The sequence below is a fragment of the Vipera berus genome (assembly GCF_964194415.1).
Source record: "Vipera berus genome assembly, chromosome: 6".
NCBI lineage: Eukaryota > Metazoa > Chordata > Lepidosauria > Squamata > Viperidae > Vipera > Vipera berus.
The window spans coordinates 13,439,460-13,457,311 of record NC_138208.1 but is presented as its reverse complement, the minus strand read 5'-3'; the positions used below and the strand labels follow the sequence as shown (position 1 = coordinate 13,457,311).

Here is a 17,852-nt window from a genome sequence, read left to right as displayed (position 1 = left end):
CAGAAAGCATCGCTTTCTTTATCCTCTTATTGGGACTCTCTCTTTAATAATTGTAATATTTATTAATTTTATTTAGGCAATTCATTTATCCACCCATCTCACAACAGTGACTCTAAGTGGCATGAGTAAGCATTAAGAAGCAAACACCCCACTCCGTCCCCAAAACGTTCAATAACACTGATTACCAATACTGATACACCAAAGCAATTACAGTTAGTCCTCATTCAGCAACCGCATCCTTCAGTGACCATTCGCAGTTATGACAGTGACGAAAAAACAACTCTGCAACCTATTTTCACGTATATCATTTCTCTTCTCCAAAGAGAAAAGGCAGAGCAAAGCTGAAGTAAGATCAGCACAGGCGCTTAGTGACCACTTCTGAGTTGCTGGTCTCAATTCTGGTTGCCAAATGAAGACTACTTGTATATAGCACATAGGTAAAGGTTCCCCCGCACATGCGTGCTAGTCGTTTCCAACTCTAGGGGCCGATGCTCATCTCCATTTCAAAGCCGAAGAGCCAGCGCTTGTCCGAGGACGTCTCCGTGGTCATGTGGCCGGCATGACTAGACGCCAAAGGCGCACGGAACGCTGTTACCTTCCCACCGTAGTGTTCCCTATTTTTCTACTTGCATTTTTACATGCTTTCGAACTGCTAGGTTGGCAGAAGCTGGGACGAGTAACAGGCGCTCACTCTGCTACGCGGCACTCGGGATTCGACCCGCCAAACTGCCGACCTTCTGATCGACAAGCTCAGCGTCCTAACCCACTGAGCCACCACATCCCTATATAGCACACACCAAGGGTAAAAAAAAAGCATTCCAGGGACACTAAATAAACAGATCAGCCAACACGCTCACTATCTTGCTAAGATCTGCCAGCCTTGCTCTTCCTTTTCTTCCCTCTCCGTGCTGAGGAGAGAGATCTTACTTCCTGTTGCTCTTTTCCTTGCTCATTTTTCCTTCTTTCCTCTCCTTCACGTCTCCCAGAGCTTGTCCTTCCTTTTTTTTACCTGGCAGAGTTGGGGAGGTCCCAGTGGTGGGATTCAAATATGTGAACAACCTGTTCTCTGTGTGGATGCCGCTTCTGGAAGTCCATTCTGGGCCTGGGCAACAAAAAAATTAGCTGCCGAAGTGGTGCGAACCTGCTGAATCCCACCACTGGCTGGCAACCTTGAGGTGCTGACTGTGGTGATTTTCTCAGCCAGGTCACCCATCATGGGTCACTTCCTCTCCTGGGTAGTTTCCTGAAGTCCCTGTCTGTGTGTCACTCAGCGGTCTAGCATCGCTGGTCATGATCCTCACTAGGTAAAGGTAAAGTTTTCCCCCGCACATACGTGCTAGTCATTTCCAACTCTAGGGGCCGGTGCTCATCTCCGTTTCAAAGCCGATGAGCCAGCGCTTGTCCGAGGACCTCTAAAGTAATTTTGCAAGCTGCAGAGGCAGATGTAGGATGCAGGTTTAAATCCCCTGGTGTGGTGTCCTGATTTCCCGATGAAGTTGCTAGAAGTTACCCTAAAGTGAGGAGTCTTCAAACTTGGCCCTTTTATGACTTGGGGACTTCAACGCCCAGAATTCCTCAGCCAGGCACGCTGACTGAGGAATTCTGGGAGTTGAAGTCCACAAGTCATAAGTGTGAAGACCCCTGTCCTAAGCAAATAGGCAAAGCAGCTTGAATGCCAGAGGAAAGCTGAGAGGAGCAGTTTAAACACATAAAGGGGCTTCTTTGCTGATAGTGAGGTTCCAGGTCTTCCTGTGGGTTCCAGAGCAGCAGGTTGATCCAAAGAAGAGGTGATGAGTTTTCCTGGTGTCCTGGTGCTACTCTCCTGGATAGCCAAGCTTGATTCCCAAAGCAGTCAGGGAAGAACTTCCAATTGGAACCAATGTTGATGGAAGCTGAAAGGCTGGTATAAGTATGCAGAAAAGAGCTTTCCCCACAAGTATTGTCCCTTTGTCCTGCTGTGAATTCCAGCATGGACTGTCTTCTGGCTCCTGTAGCTTATTGCTCCTCTCTTTTGGAGAAGGAACAGATTTTGGTATATTCTCCTTTTCAGCTGTGTCCTTTCTCCAAAGGGAAAAAAAAAGTTTTTTTCAAAGCTCTTTCCTGTCACCCGTCTGGGATAACTCTGCTTTCTGAAATTCCCGATCTTGAGCTTTTCCCCTTCAGAGGAAGAAATGGCATGGTGGGGCAAGAAACGTCTCCATCCTTGTGAGTGGGAATTCAGGACAGCCCCTCTTACCGTGCAGGCAGCAAAGCAGACCAAAGACATAGAGATTAGAAGGGGACAGAAATGGATGTCTCAATGGAAGCGGAAAGTCCTTGGAAATTCATACTGTCATTCCATGATGTGCCGGGAGATGGACAGCAATTCTGTCTGGCTTGAAAAAAACTCTGCAGGCTAGAAACATCAGATCAAGAAAAAAAAACTTAAGAACTATGAACGTTTAGAAAGTCATTAATTTTTTCTTTAAACTTCTTGTTTCCAGAATGATGATGGGACGGTTTGGTAAGTAAAAGATCTTAACTTGGAAAATAACAGTACCTTGAGAGCAAGATGCCAAGTGAAATTGTAGCTTAAATAGTGGCTTAAACTCTTCAGATTTATTATGATTAACGATATGAAATATTTATCATTATCACCTCTGCGTTAAGCATTTTGTGTCTAGGTTGGCTGTAGTTTTGCTCAGTCCAGACCAAGGGTCTTCAAACATGGCTCTTTTATGACTTGTGGACTTCAGCTCCCAGGCCTGAGATGATTGAATAATGACATTATCACAGCATTCATCCAGCATAACAAGGGCAATGAGGTTTTATTTAAACACTGATTGAGAATACTGGAAATGCATCTGATTTTTAAAAAGCAGTAATTCTTCAGTATTTTATTCAAACTGCAAATGTCATGATTCCTCAAAAATGTAACCATTGGCATGTAATCCTAATTCATATTCTACTACTTTGGGGAATCTCTTGCTGGCATTTATTAGACTCCACTAGGATGCCACATGCTCCTTGAAATCACCACACAATGATGAAAAGATCACACAGCAATGTCACGAGTCAAATTATGTTCCTTCTCCTCCTAACTCCTTTTCATCTCTCATGGCTTAATTCAATCTATTTTGCCTTGCATTTCAACTGGAGAATTTGTTAAATTGGGAAAGGGGAGGTTTTAATCTTTCCCCTTTTCCAGAATTTCATACATTCTATTTAGAAAACACATTTCATCTGGAACTGTATGTCTAACACAGGGGTCTTCAAACGTGGCCCTTTTATGACTTGTGGACTTCAGCTCCCAGAATTCCTCAGCCAACATGGCTGGCTGAGGAGTTCTTGGAGTTGAAGTCCACAAGTCATAAAAGGGCCAAATTTTAAGACCCCTGGTCGAGACCATTGCTCATGCTGGAGACAAAGTCCTGCTGGTCTTCCCTATTGCATCCTTCCATTTTCTCTAATTTCTGGGCTTCTCAATCAGCATGCTGGCTCTGGAATTCTATGAGTTGAAGTCCACATATCTTAAAGTTGGCAAGGTTAAGAAACATTGGATTAAAACGTTGTTCTGCTACTGGTTAAATCCTGACAAACCTAGAATGCTGTGTTGACCCATTAGGAAGATGAGGGTTCCTGGAGAGAGTGGGTGTGCATATATCTGTGTAGTTTTGTGCTTTTAGGTGTGAGAATGGTTTGTGTGTGCAAGAGAATGACTGCTATTTGCAGTTGTAAAATGAATTACTTTCATAAATGGGGTGTTACATTTTACAGGCAGCTAAATTTAACCAGTAGTTGTTAATTCAAGTAGGTACTTATTTTCCTGGTGTCTGCTGTTTTGTGGGCCTGTGGCTTCTGACACATATCTATGTCCACATATCTCTCGATACACATTGTACACGTATAGAAGTATAGTCTTACATACAGGCAGATGTACACATTTATAAGTAGGAAAAATCCACGGGATTTGGTTGGGAAACAAGGTAGCATATAATATTTTTGTCTTGTGTTGACTTTTATTTATTCTTTTAGAAAACAATATCATCTTAAATTTAAAACCATCTTCCTTTTAGATACATATGCTTAGTCATGTTTTTATTTTATGCTGTGCTGTATATAAAAATCATTATGTATAATTCTTTCCATTGAATTCTCGGCATTTTAACAGCCATTTTAATAAAACTTTTCTTTTTCTCTCCTAAACCAGAACGAGATGCCTTTGATACACTCTTTGACCATGCCCCAGATAAACTAAGTGTGGTAAAAAAGGTAAAATAGTGTTTAATGAACCACTTCACTACTTTGTTTACTGCAGAATGCTTGCTTCCCTTGGTGCACCAAAAAAGCATCATCAGGGACCAATTTATGCAACTAAACGAAGAACAGGATATTTAGACTCCTGGGATATAGTACAGGTAGTCCTTGACTCACAACGGTTCATTTAGTGACCATTCAAAGTTACAGCACCACTGAAAAATGTGACTTATGGCTGTTTTTCACAGTTATGACCTTTGCCGCATCCCCATGATCATGTGATCAAAATTCAGATGCTTGGCAACTGGTTCATATTTATGACCGTTGCTGTGTCCCAAAGTCATGTGATCACCTTTTGCGACCACCTGATAAGCAAAGTCAACGAGGAAAGCGGACTCACTTAACAACCTGGTTACTAACTTATCAAGTGCAGTGATCCACTTAACAACTGTGGCAAAAAAAGATCATAAAATGAGACGAAACTCACTTAACAAATGGCTTAGTTGTTGTTGTAAGTCGAGTAATGCTAAGAACTCCATATCCTGTCCCTTTAGGTTGCTATTTTCACAGAATAGCTGTCATGGTTCCGACAAATGAAACTCTTCAAAAGAACTTTGAGGCTTTGTTTACCTTAAAGGATCTTTTAGTTGAGTAGCATAACATCGGCACTGCATAATCGAAGCCAAAAACTGAATTCCCCACCCCTGAGCACATAGTATCAAAGCACAATTCCCTCCTCCAATTAACAGTCGTAAATCACATTCCCCAATTAGCTTGAAGCGCAAGCTTCCTTTCCAGCTCTGCAGCCTGCCAATTCTTTATCAGCTCTGGGCTCAATAACCTTGATTCTCAGGCTAAGTTTAGTGTTGTTATGTCTAGCTGGACTCTCATTCACATCCTTGCCCCACCATCATCTAACTCTAAAAGCGAAAGGAAAAAGATGGCTACATTTCTATCTATTGTCAATGCAAAAACATCCAATGTTGGCAGCATTGACAATAGCATTCCAAAGGGTTGAGCTTGTCTTGAGATAACTTTGTGCTCAATGTTGCCTCTGTTCATCTGAATAAGCTTGTGGGAAATTATTAGACTTCTTGGGCAGTTATGTGAAACTCCCCTAAATTCCAAATATTATAAATTTTGTTACGACTCTACAGGAGTTGTACAAAAGGGGGAGGGGCAGAGTGATGCAAGCAGCATTTGGGGTTTTTCCATATGTATCACTGTTGTGCTGCAGGTAAAGCTTCTGCTCCTTTTATTAAAACTGAGAACTTGACTATGTTGCTGTGCAGGACCTAACAATTGAGTGGAAGGCTTAAATGTTACTTTGAATTCTAAATAGTTAGACTCCGTTACTATTATTATTTATTTTTTTTTTAAAAAAATGAATATTGGTTGGATATTTATTTCTCTAATCCCTGTATCCTTCCCCACTTTTCAGTCCTTGATCACTTTTGTAAACAAGCACTTAAACAAGCTGAATTTGGAGGTGTCGGAATTAGAAAGCCAGGTAAGACATCTAGGAACAATACTGGATATTTATACTCTAGCTCCGTGGTGGCGAACCTGTGGCACAGGTGCCACAGGTGACACGCAGAGCCCTCTCTGTGGGCACGCATGCTGTCGCCCCAGTCCTAGGCCTTCAGCTGGGTTTTATAAAACCTGTTCGCTTTAGGCCTCTGCCGCCATGTACCCCTCCCCGCCAAAAAAGGTTCAATTAATCAACTTCGTGTGGGGTAAAAAAAAAGTTCTCGCAAAGTTGGAATTGATTGAACTTTTTAGTCCCACCCAGTCTGCAGCTACCACTGCAGCCACACCCACGTAATGGGCCACACCCACCCAAAGGGCCAAACCCACCCAAAGGGCCATGCCCACCCGGCACCCGATGATACATAAGTGCGTTTTGGGTTGCAGTTTGGGCACTCGGTCTCTAAAAGGTTCACCATCTCTGCTCTAGCTATTTGGGCCAGTAATAAAAGCTGCTAATGAACTGCTGGTCATTTAGAACTATCTTGGCAACCACCTTATTTTGTTGTTTGTGTCCCCAAATATGGATGGGAGATTTTCAGGAGAAGTTTTTCCATTTGGACAGCCATTTGCTTGAGCAGGGGATGGGACTAGAAGACCTCTAATAGGTCCCTTCTAACCTATTACTCTGTGTTCTAAGCAGGTGCCATTGCACTCTTCAATATCTGTCAGCTCAAAGGCAAGGTTGGGAGGCTTTTTATCCCATAGCTGGAGGCCAGCTGAAATCTGAATGGGAATTGATCAATTCCTGGGTCACCTGGGAATGCTTTGGGAATTCTTCTAGACATCCTCTTAAGGTTTCCCTCCTTAGCTGCAGATTAATACCCCAAACTGTTGAGTATTCTGCTCAGACTCAGCCTGCCCGATGCAGTGCTGGCCATGTTGGCTGGAAGATCTTCAGCCCAGTAAGATTATGCTGCCCCTTGTTTCTCATTTTCCTATCTGGCCCTTCTTCTCAGTTTGCAGATGGCGTCTACTTGGTGCTACTGATGGGCCTCCTTGAAGATTATTTTGTTCCTCTACATCACTTCTTCTTAACACCTGAAAGTTTGGATCAGAAGGTGAGCAGTGATTACATCGGGCATTTTATTTATTTATGAAAAGTTATATGACTGCCCAGCTCTATCTCAGTGACTTCAGGCAGCTTATAAGGATAAAAACCCAATATAAAAAAAGCAATAACACCCCCCCCACCCCATCCTCCTGATGACAACGGTCAAATAAGCCAGGTCCCCAGGCCTGTTGGAAAAAGCACTTTACAATGCTTTGGTAAGGCCACACCTGGAATTTTGCATCCAGTTTTGGTCACCACGATGTAAAAAAGATGTCGAGACTCTAGAAAGGGTACAGAGAAGAGCAACAAAGATGATTGGGGGGCTGGAAGCTAAAACATATAGGGAACGGTTGCTGGAATTGGGTATGTGTAGTTTAACGAAGAGAAGGGTGAGGGTGACATGATAGCAGTGTTCCAATATCTCAGGGGCTGCCACAAAGAAAAGGGAGTCAAGCTATTCTCCAAAGCGCCTGAAAGCAGGACAAGAAGCAATGGATGGAAACTAGTCAAGGAGAGAAGCAACCTAGAACTAAGGAGAAACTTCCTGACAGTGAGAACAACTAACCAGTGGAACAACCTGCCTCCAGAGGTGGTGAATGCTCCAACACTGGAGGTTTTTAAGAAGAGACTGGACAGCCATTTGCCTGAAATGGTATAAGGTTTCCTGCCTGAGCAGGGAGTTGGACTAGATGACCTCCAAGGTCCCTTCCAACTTTAATAATAATAATAATAATAATAATAATAATAATAATAATAATAATAATAATAATAATAATAATAATAATAATTATTATTATTATTATTATTATTATTATTATTATTATTATTATTATTATTATTATTATTATTATTATTATTGAGGGCCTTGTGAAAGTGTCAAAGTGGGGACCAATCTTATCTCTGTGGATGATGTCCTATACAGAGGGAGCCACCATGGAGAAGTCCTTCTTGGTCTCGTTAGATGGACCTCTCTAGAAGAGGGGAGCTATAGCCTTCCATGCCTCCCTTATCTGGTGGGTCAGGTAAATGTGATCTTGTCCCAAGTCATGTAGGGCTTTGAAGGTGACAGCTTGTACCTTGAATTCGATCCAAAAGCAAATTGGCAGCCAACGCAGTTCCCCCAGGAGAGATGACACGTGCACATCTAGGCCTGCACGAAACCATATTTTTCAAGGACAGACTCATGTAGAGGATGCAAGAGGGGAAGCAGCTAAGAACGTGGGCAACTGTGAACAGAGATGATCAGGCCAGGAAAGGGCATAACTGGTGCAGAACCAGCTGTTGCGAAAAGTCCCTCCTGGTCACAACTGCCACCTGCTCCTTGAGTAGGAGTTGTGAGTCCAGAAGAATCCCCAGATTATATACTAGGTCCATCTGGGGCAGTGTCACTCCAGCCAAGACCAAAGGTGGCAATTCTGTAGGGACTAAAGAACCTCAAAGCCAGAGCCTTTCCATCTTGCCAGGATTCAGTTTCAGTCCATTTCTTTCCATCCAGTCTTTTAACAGTTTCCAAGCACCACAAGAGGGAAGTCAAAGCTTCACTTAACTTACCATGGGCCGAGACATCAACATATTGATGATATATCAGGCCACGGTGGGAGGTGATCTCACCCAGCGGATTCATGTAGATGTTAAACAGAAGTGGAGAAAGTCCTGAACCCTGCGGGACCCTGCAAAACGGGACAAGGGCTGAACCTCTTGTTTCCTATCAACCAGTGGTGGGGTTCAGCAGAACTGGTAGCTAGATTTTGCTGAGTTCGGAGAACTAGCTGAATGCACACTGCTTACGGAAGTCCAGTCTAGGCCTGGGAGGCCTCGAGGAGGCCTCCCAGGCCTAGAACGGCCCACCGGAAGTGCATGGATGCCACTTCCGGAAGTCTGTTCTAGGCCTCAGAGGCCCAGGCCTGAATCCAATAAGAGAACCGGTTGTTCAGGTGTTTGAATCCCACCACTGCTATCAACCCCGACTGAGAGTGAGTCCAGAGGAAGGAAGAGAACCAGGCCAATATACAGCCTCCCAACTCCTGAAGCTGCCCAAGAAGGATACCATGGTCGATGGTGTTGGAAGACTGCTGAGGGCAAGTAGAGCAAGAATGGACCTGCTGCCCCCATCCCGACCCTGCCAGATATCATCAAAGAGCATGACCAATGCGGTTTCCATTCCATCTCCAGGCCTGAATCCTGACTGGAAAGGGTCTAGATCAGGGGTGTCAAACTGCCGGCCCATGGGCTGGATGCGTCACGCTGAAACCGCACCCACCCCATTGCCGGCAATGGGGAAAAAGTTGCGATATGTCGCAACACATCACGTGATGTTGAGAGTTTGACACCCCTGGTCTAGATAATCCATTTCATCCAGAACCCTCTGGAGCTGCCACACAGCCACGTTCTCAACAACCTTCCCCAGAAAGGGAAGGTTGGAGATGGGATGAAGACTATCTAATAGGGTGGAATTTTAATGATGGCTTTTAAAGAAGAGGTCAGACCACGGTCTCCTTAAAATGCTCTTCCCTCTACTGCTCTTCCAGGCCTGATTGTTGCTTTGTCTACTTCTGGTAGAGGCAATCCATGACATTTCCTGAATACAGATAGTCCTTGACTTAATGACCAGTTGCTTAGCAACCAATCAGAGTAACAATAAACCCTCCAAAAGTACTTATGAACCAGTTCTGAAGTTCCAATGGTCATTCTCTCCCCCCCCCCGCAGTCACATGACCACATTTCAGGTGCTCAACAACCAGCCTGCATTTAGGGTTGCTTTCAGCAGTCTCTGGTCACATGAGTGCAATTTCTGATTTTTTCCCCTGAAAATCAGCGTTTACTTTTGGTTTATAGCAAAAAGGCCCTATAGCAGACAATGTGTTTGCTTAAACAGCCACAGGTGCTTGCTTAACGATTGCAGATTCACTTAAATCAACGTGGTGATTCATTTAATGACTGCTGCAAAAAATTGGGTTGGCCACACAATGACTTGCTTTACAACCATTATGACTTACAGCCATGAAGAGTGGGCTCCCTTACAGTTGAAGACTGGACTGGTTGGGTTACTAGTCTGCAGCTGTGTGAAAATGTGCTGTGAACCTTAGCTACAAATCAAACCACTTTAGCAGCTGGCGAGTCACAGCAACAGATCCAGTAGCTTCACTGTGGTGCATGGGTGGTGTGCGTGAGAGCACAACATTGAAGGAGATCTAAAAATAAATATTTTTGCCTCATCCAGCAATAGCACTAACCTGCAGGTGAAAGTTAAGTTAAGGGATTGGTGTGATTAGTCCCTGGATAAGAAACCACCAAGTGATCAGACTTTTCCCCATAGATGAGAATTCTGATTGCTATACATTGAGAACGAGATGTTGCTATCCCCTCTTTTTTAACAAGGCCGAAATAACTCTGTGGCATATTAGAGTGAGGGGAATAATGCATTTGTGTCAGAGATTGGGGGATTACCGGCAATGCAAAAAGAATTGCGATACATCACGACACGTCACATGATGTGGCGAGTTTGACACCCGTGCACTGGGAGGTCTTTGTCACCGAATGCATCCTGCATTAAGAATGTTCCGGAAAAGGTGAAAATAGACCTTTGGAATTCCTTAATGCTGATGCAATACCTTGTACTGCCAGCAGGAGGCAGCAGTAATGAATGAGAACCAAGCAAGAATTGGAAAGTGGAATCAAGCAACCTTTTAAAATCAACATTAATTCCAAGAGGGAGAATGCCTTTCCCTGTTTTTACTGCCCCAAGTTACATTGCTATGGGTAACTTTAATTGAATTGTTTCCTGCTGTGCCAATATAATGTAATGTAATCCTTAATACTAGCTCATTTTTTAAAAAAAAAAGGGAGAGAAAGAAAGAGGGAATTGTCCTGTCACAAGGAAACATTTTTTTTGTTCACCCACATGCATTTGTAAATGTCATCGATCCTGCAGAATTATTAGACTTAACCCTAGGTCCGCCTTTTTATTTATTTATCAAATGTATATGCTGTTCATTTTAATGTGGGACAACTCAGGGTCTTTGTAATATACTGTAGTCCTCAACAAAGGTGTTCACTTAACATTTATACTCCATTTGTTGTATTTTCATTAAGATGCAATGGATGGTAGGGATGCTCAGATTTAGACTTGGAAGCTAAGCAGGATCAGACTTGATTAGGGCTTGGATGAGAATCCAAGGAAATCCCCAAAGTTTAGTTTAAAGTGGGAAATTAAAAGACACCCCAGAACAAGTTGGCAGTGTTTTATGACATTGCTAAGACAACTTCCATTTGCCAGGCAGTCCATTTGTTAAGTCCTGCCTACTTTTGTGACCTTTTTTGCCATAGTTGTTAAGCTGATCTGGCTTTCCCCATTAACTTTCCTTGTTGAAAGTCAGCTGGAATGTTGCAAACGGCAATCACGTGACCCTGGGATGCTGCTACCGTCATAAATAAATACCGGTTGCCAACTGCACAAATATTCATCATATAATTGTGAGGATGCTGCAGTGGTCATATATGTGACAGATCAGTTGTAAGTCACTGTTTTCAATGCCGTTGTAACTTCAAACAGTTGTTAAACAAGTCATTGTAAGTCAAAGACTATCTGTACATGTGCGTGTGCCTGAGGGCACGTGTTCTGTTACCAATTGGTTCATTATATTAACTGCTTTTGTATATCTGATCTGATCACCCCCAGAGTGATGTAAGTGACCTGCAACAAATGCCTTTTCAATGTGATCCATATTTACCTGAAGGGAAGGCAACCTTGAATGTAGGAGGCCCCCCCCAAAAAAAAGTAGACAGAAAAAACAAAAATATGGCTGTTAACTGCCCAGTCAGAGACTTTGTCTAGTTATGACATGTTTTTTTAGGGGAAAAAAATGGACAGAGCTTCAGTTGCATCATTGCTGCTGTCATCTTGACTTTTTTGACCACACCCAGTGGACACCCCTGCAAACAGACAATACATAAGTGGAACGCATTTAGATAAGCCTAAGTCAACTATTTTTCAACATTGGGAACTTGAAGATAAACGGACTTCAACTCCCAGAATTTCTCAGCCCAGGAAATTCTGGGAGTTGAAGTCCACACATCTCAGCATTCCTACAGCTGTAAATCACCGGCATAACGTGAAGAATACAAGGTTTAGCCTCTCCTTGCATTGGATGAATATCAACTATTGCCTTTTCGTAACATTGGTTACTCAGAAAAGGGGTTACTAGCCGTTACAAGAGTCTGATCACATCTTTATGTCGTCTGATTCCTTCTTCAGGTTCACAATGTCTCCTTTGCTTTTGAGCTGATGCAAGATGCGGGGCTGAAGAAACCAAAAGCACAACCGGAAGGTAGTGCCTGAAGACATGGCTTCTCAGAAAATGAACTTAGGACCTTCCATGTGGATTTTTATGTCTGAGTAGAGGAGATGAACAACTGCTTCTTGCAAATGAGAACAGTATTAAACTAATCCTGTCTATCCTAATGCCACTGGCAATTTTAAACCCTAAGCATTACATGTAAACTAAAACTGTTCTATAGCAGGGCTTTTCAACCTTTTCACCCATTGTACCACTTTTAGGATATGGCAACATCCGAGTACCACCAGTCGCCTAGCTAGGTGTCAAAAACTTGACCAAAAAAAAAAAAGGAAAAAAGTGTTGAAGTACAGGTAGTCCTTGACTTACAACAGTTCGCTTAGTGACTGTTCGAAGTTACAATGGGACTGAAAAAAGTGCCTCCCAAGCCACAGCCGAGCAAGACACCTGCCTGCCCGCCCGGAGGCGCTCTTCCTCCTGGCCGAGGTTTTCATTGTTGTGAGCATTTCTGTTGAGGATTGGCAGTGGGGTGGGATGGGGGGGTGTTTGGTTTTTATTCCCCCCCACCTGCTGGGCGGTTGCAGCAGGTTTTGGTCACTTCACCTGACCCTGGGACACTGTGACCATCATAAATATGAATCAGTTGCCAAGCATCTGAATGTAAGTCACAAGACCCTGGAGATGCTGCAACATTCCAGCTGATCGGCACTTCTTCTGGGCTCAGCAGACGTGCCGGGATCAGCGCCAGGCTCCAGATGGAGACACGCGCTGATCCTGGCGCTTCCGCTGAGCCCTGACAGCCTTGCTCAGGCTTGTGCGGTGCTGCCACCAGTTTAGCTCATTCCCCCTTCCCCGCTACCACTTTTCTAGGATGGTCGCGTACCACCTGCCAGGTGCCAGTGTACCACAGGTGGAACCCGTACCACTGGTTGAAAAGCCCTGTTCTATAGGACAATTCTCAGACAACACTAACCATAAAACCTCACCATAAATGAAGCCATTAAATAAAAAGCGAGAAGATCAAGGATGTTTATCCTTAACCTAAAATCGTACTTCATTCCAAACAGGAATGTTTAGCTCGAAGTGTTCAACACAATCTGTACCCCAAGATGGTTCTTAGATTAGCACTAAAGATAAAAAAAAATAAAGGCTTTATTTCTTCCCGGATTATTTCTTCCCAGAGAGCCCCTAATCCTAAATTCACTCTAATGCCAATAAGAATTTTTATCCCTAATAAATATCCCCAATACTAAGATAATTCTGAAACTATCACTGAAATTCGCTTTAGATCTCAAGAAAGACTAAGCATGACTTCACCTTGATGTCAACAGGAAATTTAATCCATAAAGATATAAACCAAAACTCGCACTAAAGATAAAACTTCATTCTACTGTAAACACAAATGGACAAACTGAAATTAACCTGATATCTCCAGACACTATAATGTTTGGTGTCAGTGTATTCTAATTCTGAAAGAAATATTTTTTACAGGTAACCCTTGGCTTAAGGCAGACATGTCAAACACAAGGCCCGGGGGCCGGATCCAGCTCGCGAAGTGGTTTCATGCGGCCCGCGAAGCCATCCTGGAAACAGTGAGGGAACGGCCCCCGCTGCCTTGGCCCTGGCCCAGAGACTCTCCTTCTGCCAGAGACCCCCAGATCTGTCCCACTCCTGCCCAGGCCCCCATAGGCACCCTTGATGAGAACAATGTAGAGCTGGCCACGCCCACCCAGTAGGCCATATACACTCTAGCCACGCCCACCCAGTAGGCCACACCCACCCTGGCCATACCCACCCGGCCCCCTGAGGGCAACCGCAATGCTGATGTGGCCCTCAATGAAATTGAGTTTGACACCCCTGGCTTAAGGCATTCATTTAGCTGAGCTTGTCGATCAGAAGGTCGGCAGTTTGGCGGGTCGAATCCCGAGTGCCGTGTAACAGAGTGAGCGCCTGTTACTTGTCCCAGCTTCTGCCAACCTAGCAGTTCGAAAGCACGTAAAAATGCAAGTAGAAAAATAGGGACCACTAGAGTGGGAAGGTAACAGCGTTCCGTGCGCCTTTGGCGTCTGGTCATGCCGGCCACATGACCACGGAGACGTCCTCGGACAAGCGCTGGCTCTTCAGCTTTGAAACAGAGATGAGCACCGGCCCCTAGAGTCAGAAATGACTAGCACGTATGTGTGGGGGAACCTTTACCTTTACCTTTTAGTGACTATTCAAAGTTTCAATGGCATTGAAAAAATCCATTTCACTTTGAATTGTTCCCGTCTCCCACTTCTCTCAGTTTTGTATTATCTACTGATCTGAGAAGCATTTCCTTAACCAATTTATCGAAGTAATGAATGAAAATATGGTGGAACCTTAAAGCTATGAAAATCCCAGATTGGTTCTTGAGAACTTACAATTAGATAAACAGCTGAACATTACATTTGTCTTCTTTACAGCCACATGAAGTTTGGTTTCCCTTCCCCTTTGCCATTCTTCCCATGGGGAGGAAATCTTTTCTACGGATTTTTTTTTAATCTATATGTACAGTTTGTTTTGTAGACCACTTTTCTTTTTGATCCTTTTTCTTCAAGCTGCTGAGTTGCTCATTTTTCAGGCCAACAGATTGTTTTGTCATATGGGGTTGATCTGCTTCTTGCTTCTTATTCTTCATTTTATAAGAATAAACAGTAAGCTGTGAAGCCTGGAAATTTCAAAGTCAAGCCATTTCCCACCCCCAACTTGCTCAGCAGTGCTCCAAACCTAGAAATTACCAACATCTGTAGTAAGTGTATTTCAACACTTGTTGAATATTAATGTTCTCACCATTTTTATGTGTATCTAGAAGAGTGAAATTGTCACAAAGACGGGGGGAACAGCCTTGATGTGCCCCCCAGCCTGGAGTCTCCTATGCCACTCTGCCAGAGTTTGGTAACACAATTGCCTAAAATCAATGCTGTGACTGACTGCCTTTATAGGTGGATTTTAATCCAGTTATAAAACCCTTCAAAACAATCCTTTATAGATCTCCGAAATTGGCAGGAAAAGGGTGATACTTGCTGTTTTCTTAGTTGTATTGGCTCTAAAAGAAGGGACTAATATTAGTTGGGAAAGAAAATTAATGTAAAAAATACCAGTTGCTTTTCTTACATGTTATTTACCATCAGAGTTTGATGTTTCCTTAATGGCGTTGTGCTTTCCCTTTTTTCATTTGCAATTCAAAAGCATGTTTTGGTAAAGAAAAGCCACTACACGATTTCTTTTTTGTTTATCCCTCAGATGTCGTCAACCTGGATCTCAAGTCCACCCTGAGGGTTTTATACAACTTATTCACGAAGTACAAGAACGCAGAGTGAATGAAGTTCTCCAGAGAGTGCAAGGGGTGTGACAGGAAACTGCTCTTGATTTTCCTTCCTATGTTTTGTCGTATTTCCAGTCGGTTTCCTAACTTGGTGGCTTTCAGCTGGGTTGGTAGGCAATTCCTTATTATCTCCAAGTGAGTGAGACTGGTTCAAGAATGAAAGCTGTTGTCCAATAATCTGGACGCAACCAGGTTGAGAATGGCTGATTTCCGTTTGCTTTTTGTGCTGTAAACCCTCCGTGCTTTGAGCCCATTTGGAAATGAAATTTTGCTCCCTGGAATATCCGTGTTCTACTTTCGCCCGCTGCAGAACTGCTCCTTACAATCTCCTCTCTTGTGCGAAAGTGCCTTATTCCAGCAGTGGGGGGGGGTGTCGCAAATGGCCTGGCATTGTTGAGAAGAAAGTGCCCTATCTTGGAGCTTGGCATAGGTTTAGTCTGAGCTCCACATCTCACTTCTGAACATGTTTTGATAAATGCTCCAGTCCCACCACCTTCAGAGTGTAATGGAAATAACACTGACCTTCCTGGCAAGATCACTGTAGTGCTTGCAAAGGGCAGAGGCTTATAGGAATGCTAATTGTGATGTGGCAGCTGGTTTTTAAAAAATGTATTCTGGATGAGAATGATATCCATTTGGGAAAAAGAGAGCTCCTGTTTTCCAAATTTTACAGGAGTGATTTTATCTCCTTTTTGCCGTCTAGGCTTTCTTTTCATCTTTTGGGGGGGGGGGGCTCTGATCTAAGACTGTTTTCTAAATCTTTGACTGCATTGCTTCCTTTTTGATATCATCTTATCCCATGACTTTACTCCGTATATTGTAAATCTCTGATGGCATAGTTGCCTGTTTTGAATAAAATAGATCTTTTCTGATGAAAATTCTGGGCGTGTAGAGTTGTTGGTTCCCACAAAGCCTGCTTTGCAAATGGGGATTCCTCATTAAGACAGAGATTGATGGCCTTGCAAAGGAATGGTGATCTCTAATCCTAAAATAATCTTTAAGCCAGTCTTTATTTTAAAAACTTAAAAATACGTAAACCAAATGCAGTACTACTGAGTGAGGAAGAAGGAAAAATAAGTCTTAAGAATGGAATGAAAAATGTTTGCTTCAAAATTATGGGTTGGCAGAAGAAAATCCTGCCGTATTGTTTTTGGATGGGTACAAACGCTCATCTGCCATTTGTCCAGCCTTTTTATGGCTAAATAATGAATTTTTTGAAAGGACACCATCTGTCTCCCCATTCTGTTCTCTTTAAAAAGTAAAGGAAACTGGCCTTGTAATGGCGTTGCCTGATAGCCCAATGCTTTGTGAACTGGTGAGAAGTTGATTACAGAAGAAACGTCACAAATTGGGCTCCCTGTGTTGAGATTCAACGCCTTTCCATTGTGCAACACTCTCTTAAACACAAACATACAGTATTAGATTTGCTAATACGACTGTGGAAAAAGGTTGCCTGTTTTGGTGCATGAGCTGGGTGTAAAAGACTTTCCATCATTTCTACCACTTCATTTGTACTTTGGCATTAAATTTGAAATCTGAACAAAGGCTATTTCCCAATAAAAATGCAAAATTTTAAGTCATGAGCAATTTCTCAGAGATTCTGTGCAACAGAAGGCAACAGTGGTTTATCAATATGGTTTGTCCAGCTGCTACAAAGCACCTCAGCCCCTTCATGGCAGGTGGAAGCTTCCTTAACAGTACAAATCCTGTAGAACAGAATAGAATAATAACTTTATTGTCACTTTAAATGTACACTGATCGGCATACATTAAAATGAAATTTCATTGCAGACAGCTCTCAAAGGGTCATCCCTCCAATATAGACTTAGTAAATATGACAAAAATAAATAAATACAGAATTATGAATATACCTGACACAGAGAAACAACACAGTCTAGTTCGGATGTATACATGTACATGGTGAGAAAAACGAATCTTGCTTTTTTACCAGACGGATGGCCTAGGGAACAAAAAGCTGTTACAGAATCGGGTAGTCCTGCTACAAATACTTCAAAACCTCCTCCCAGAGGGGAGCAACAGAAACAGACTGTAAAGTGGATATGTGGGGTCCCTAACAATGCTTTGCGCTCTAAGCACATAGCGCTTACAAGCAGCATCCTGAATGCCAGGGAGCGAGCTTCATATGATCTTCTCGGCTGTCCTTACTACTCTCTGTATGGACTTTCTATCTGAGGCATGGCTGCCACCAAACCAGACAGTGATGCAGTTTGTTAAAATGCTCTCAGTCGTGCCTCTGTAAAAAATGGCCAGGACAGAAGGAGAAAAATGTGTTCTCCTCATCCGATGCAGGAAATCCAGAGGCTGGTTTGACACTGTACTATTGTAGCTGGTGGACAGCCATTTGTCTGAAATGGTATAGGGTTTCCTGCCTGAGC

General features: G+C 43.1%; 1 protein-coding gene across 5 annotated transcripts in view; it reads left to right on the top strand.

Annotated features, from left to right (window-relative positions):
* LOC308670133 (beta-parvin) overlaps positions 1-17,017 on the top strand; it is a 54,065-nt gene extending 37,048 nt beyond the window's left edge. For 4 of the 5 annotated variants that reach the window (XM_081331369.1, XM_081331371.1, XM_081331370.1 and 1 more), the window contains exons 8-13: positions 2,484-2,503; positions 4,190-4,251; positions 5,678-5,746; positions 6,723-6,824; positions 12,072-12,144; positions 15,376-17,017. In XM_081331369.1, coding sequence (XP_081187495.1) covers positions 2,484-2,503; positions 4,190-4,251; positions 5,678-5,746; positions 6,723-6,824; positions 12,072-12,144; positions 15,376-15,452 — 403 coding nt within the window. In that variant the 3' untranslated portion in view covers positions 15,453-17,017. The remainder of the gene's footprint in view (positions 1-2,483; positions 2,504-4,189; positions 4,252-5,677; positions 5,747-6,722; positions 6,825-12,071; positions 12,145-15,375) is intronic. The other variant, XM_081331372.1, reaches the window with a different exon arrangement.
* The last annotated feature ends 835 nt before the right edge of the window (positions 17,018-17,852 follow it).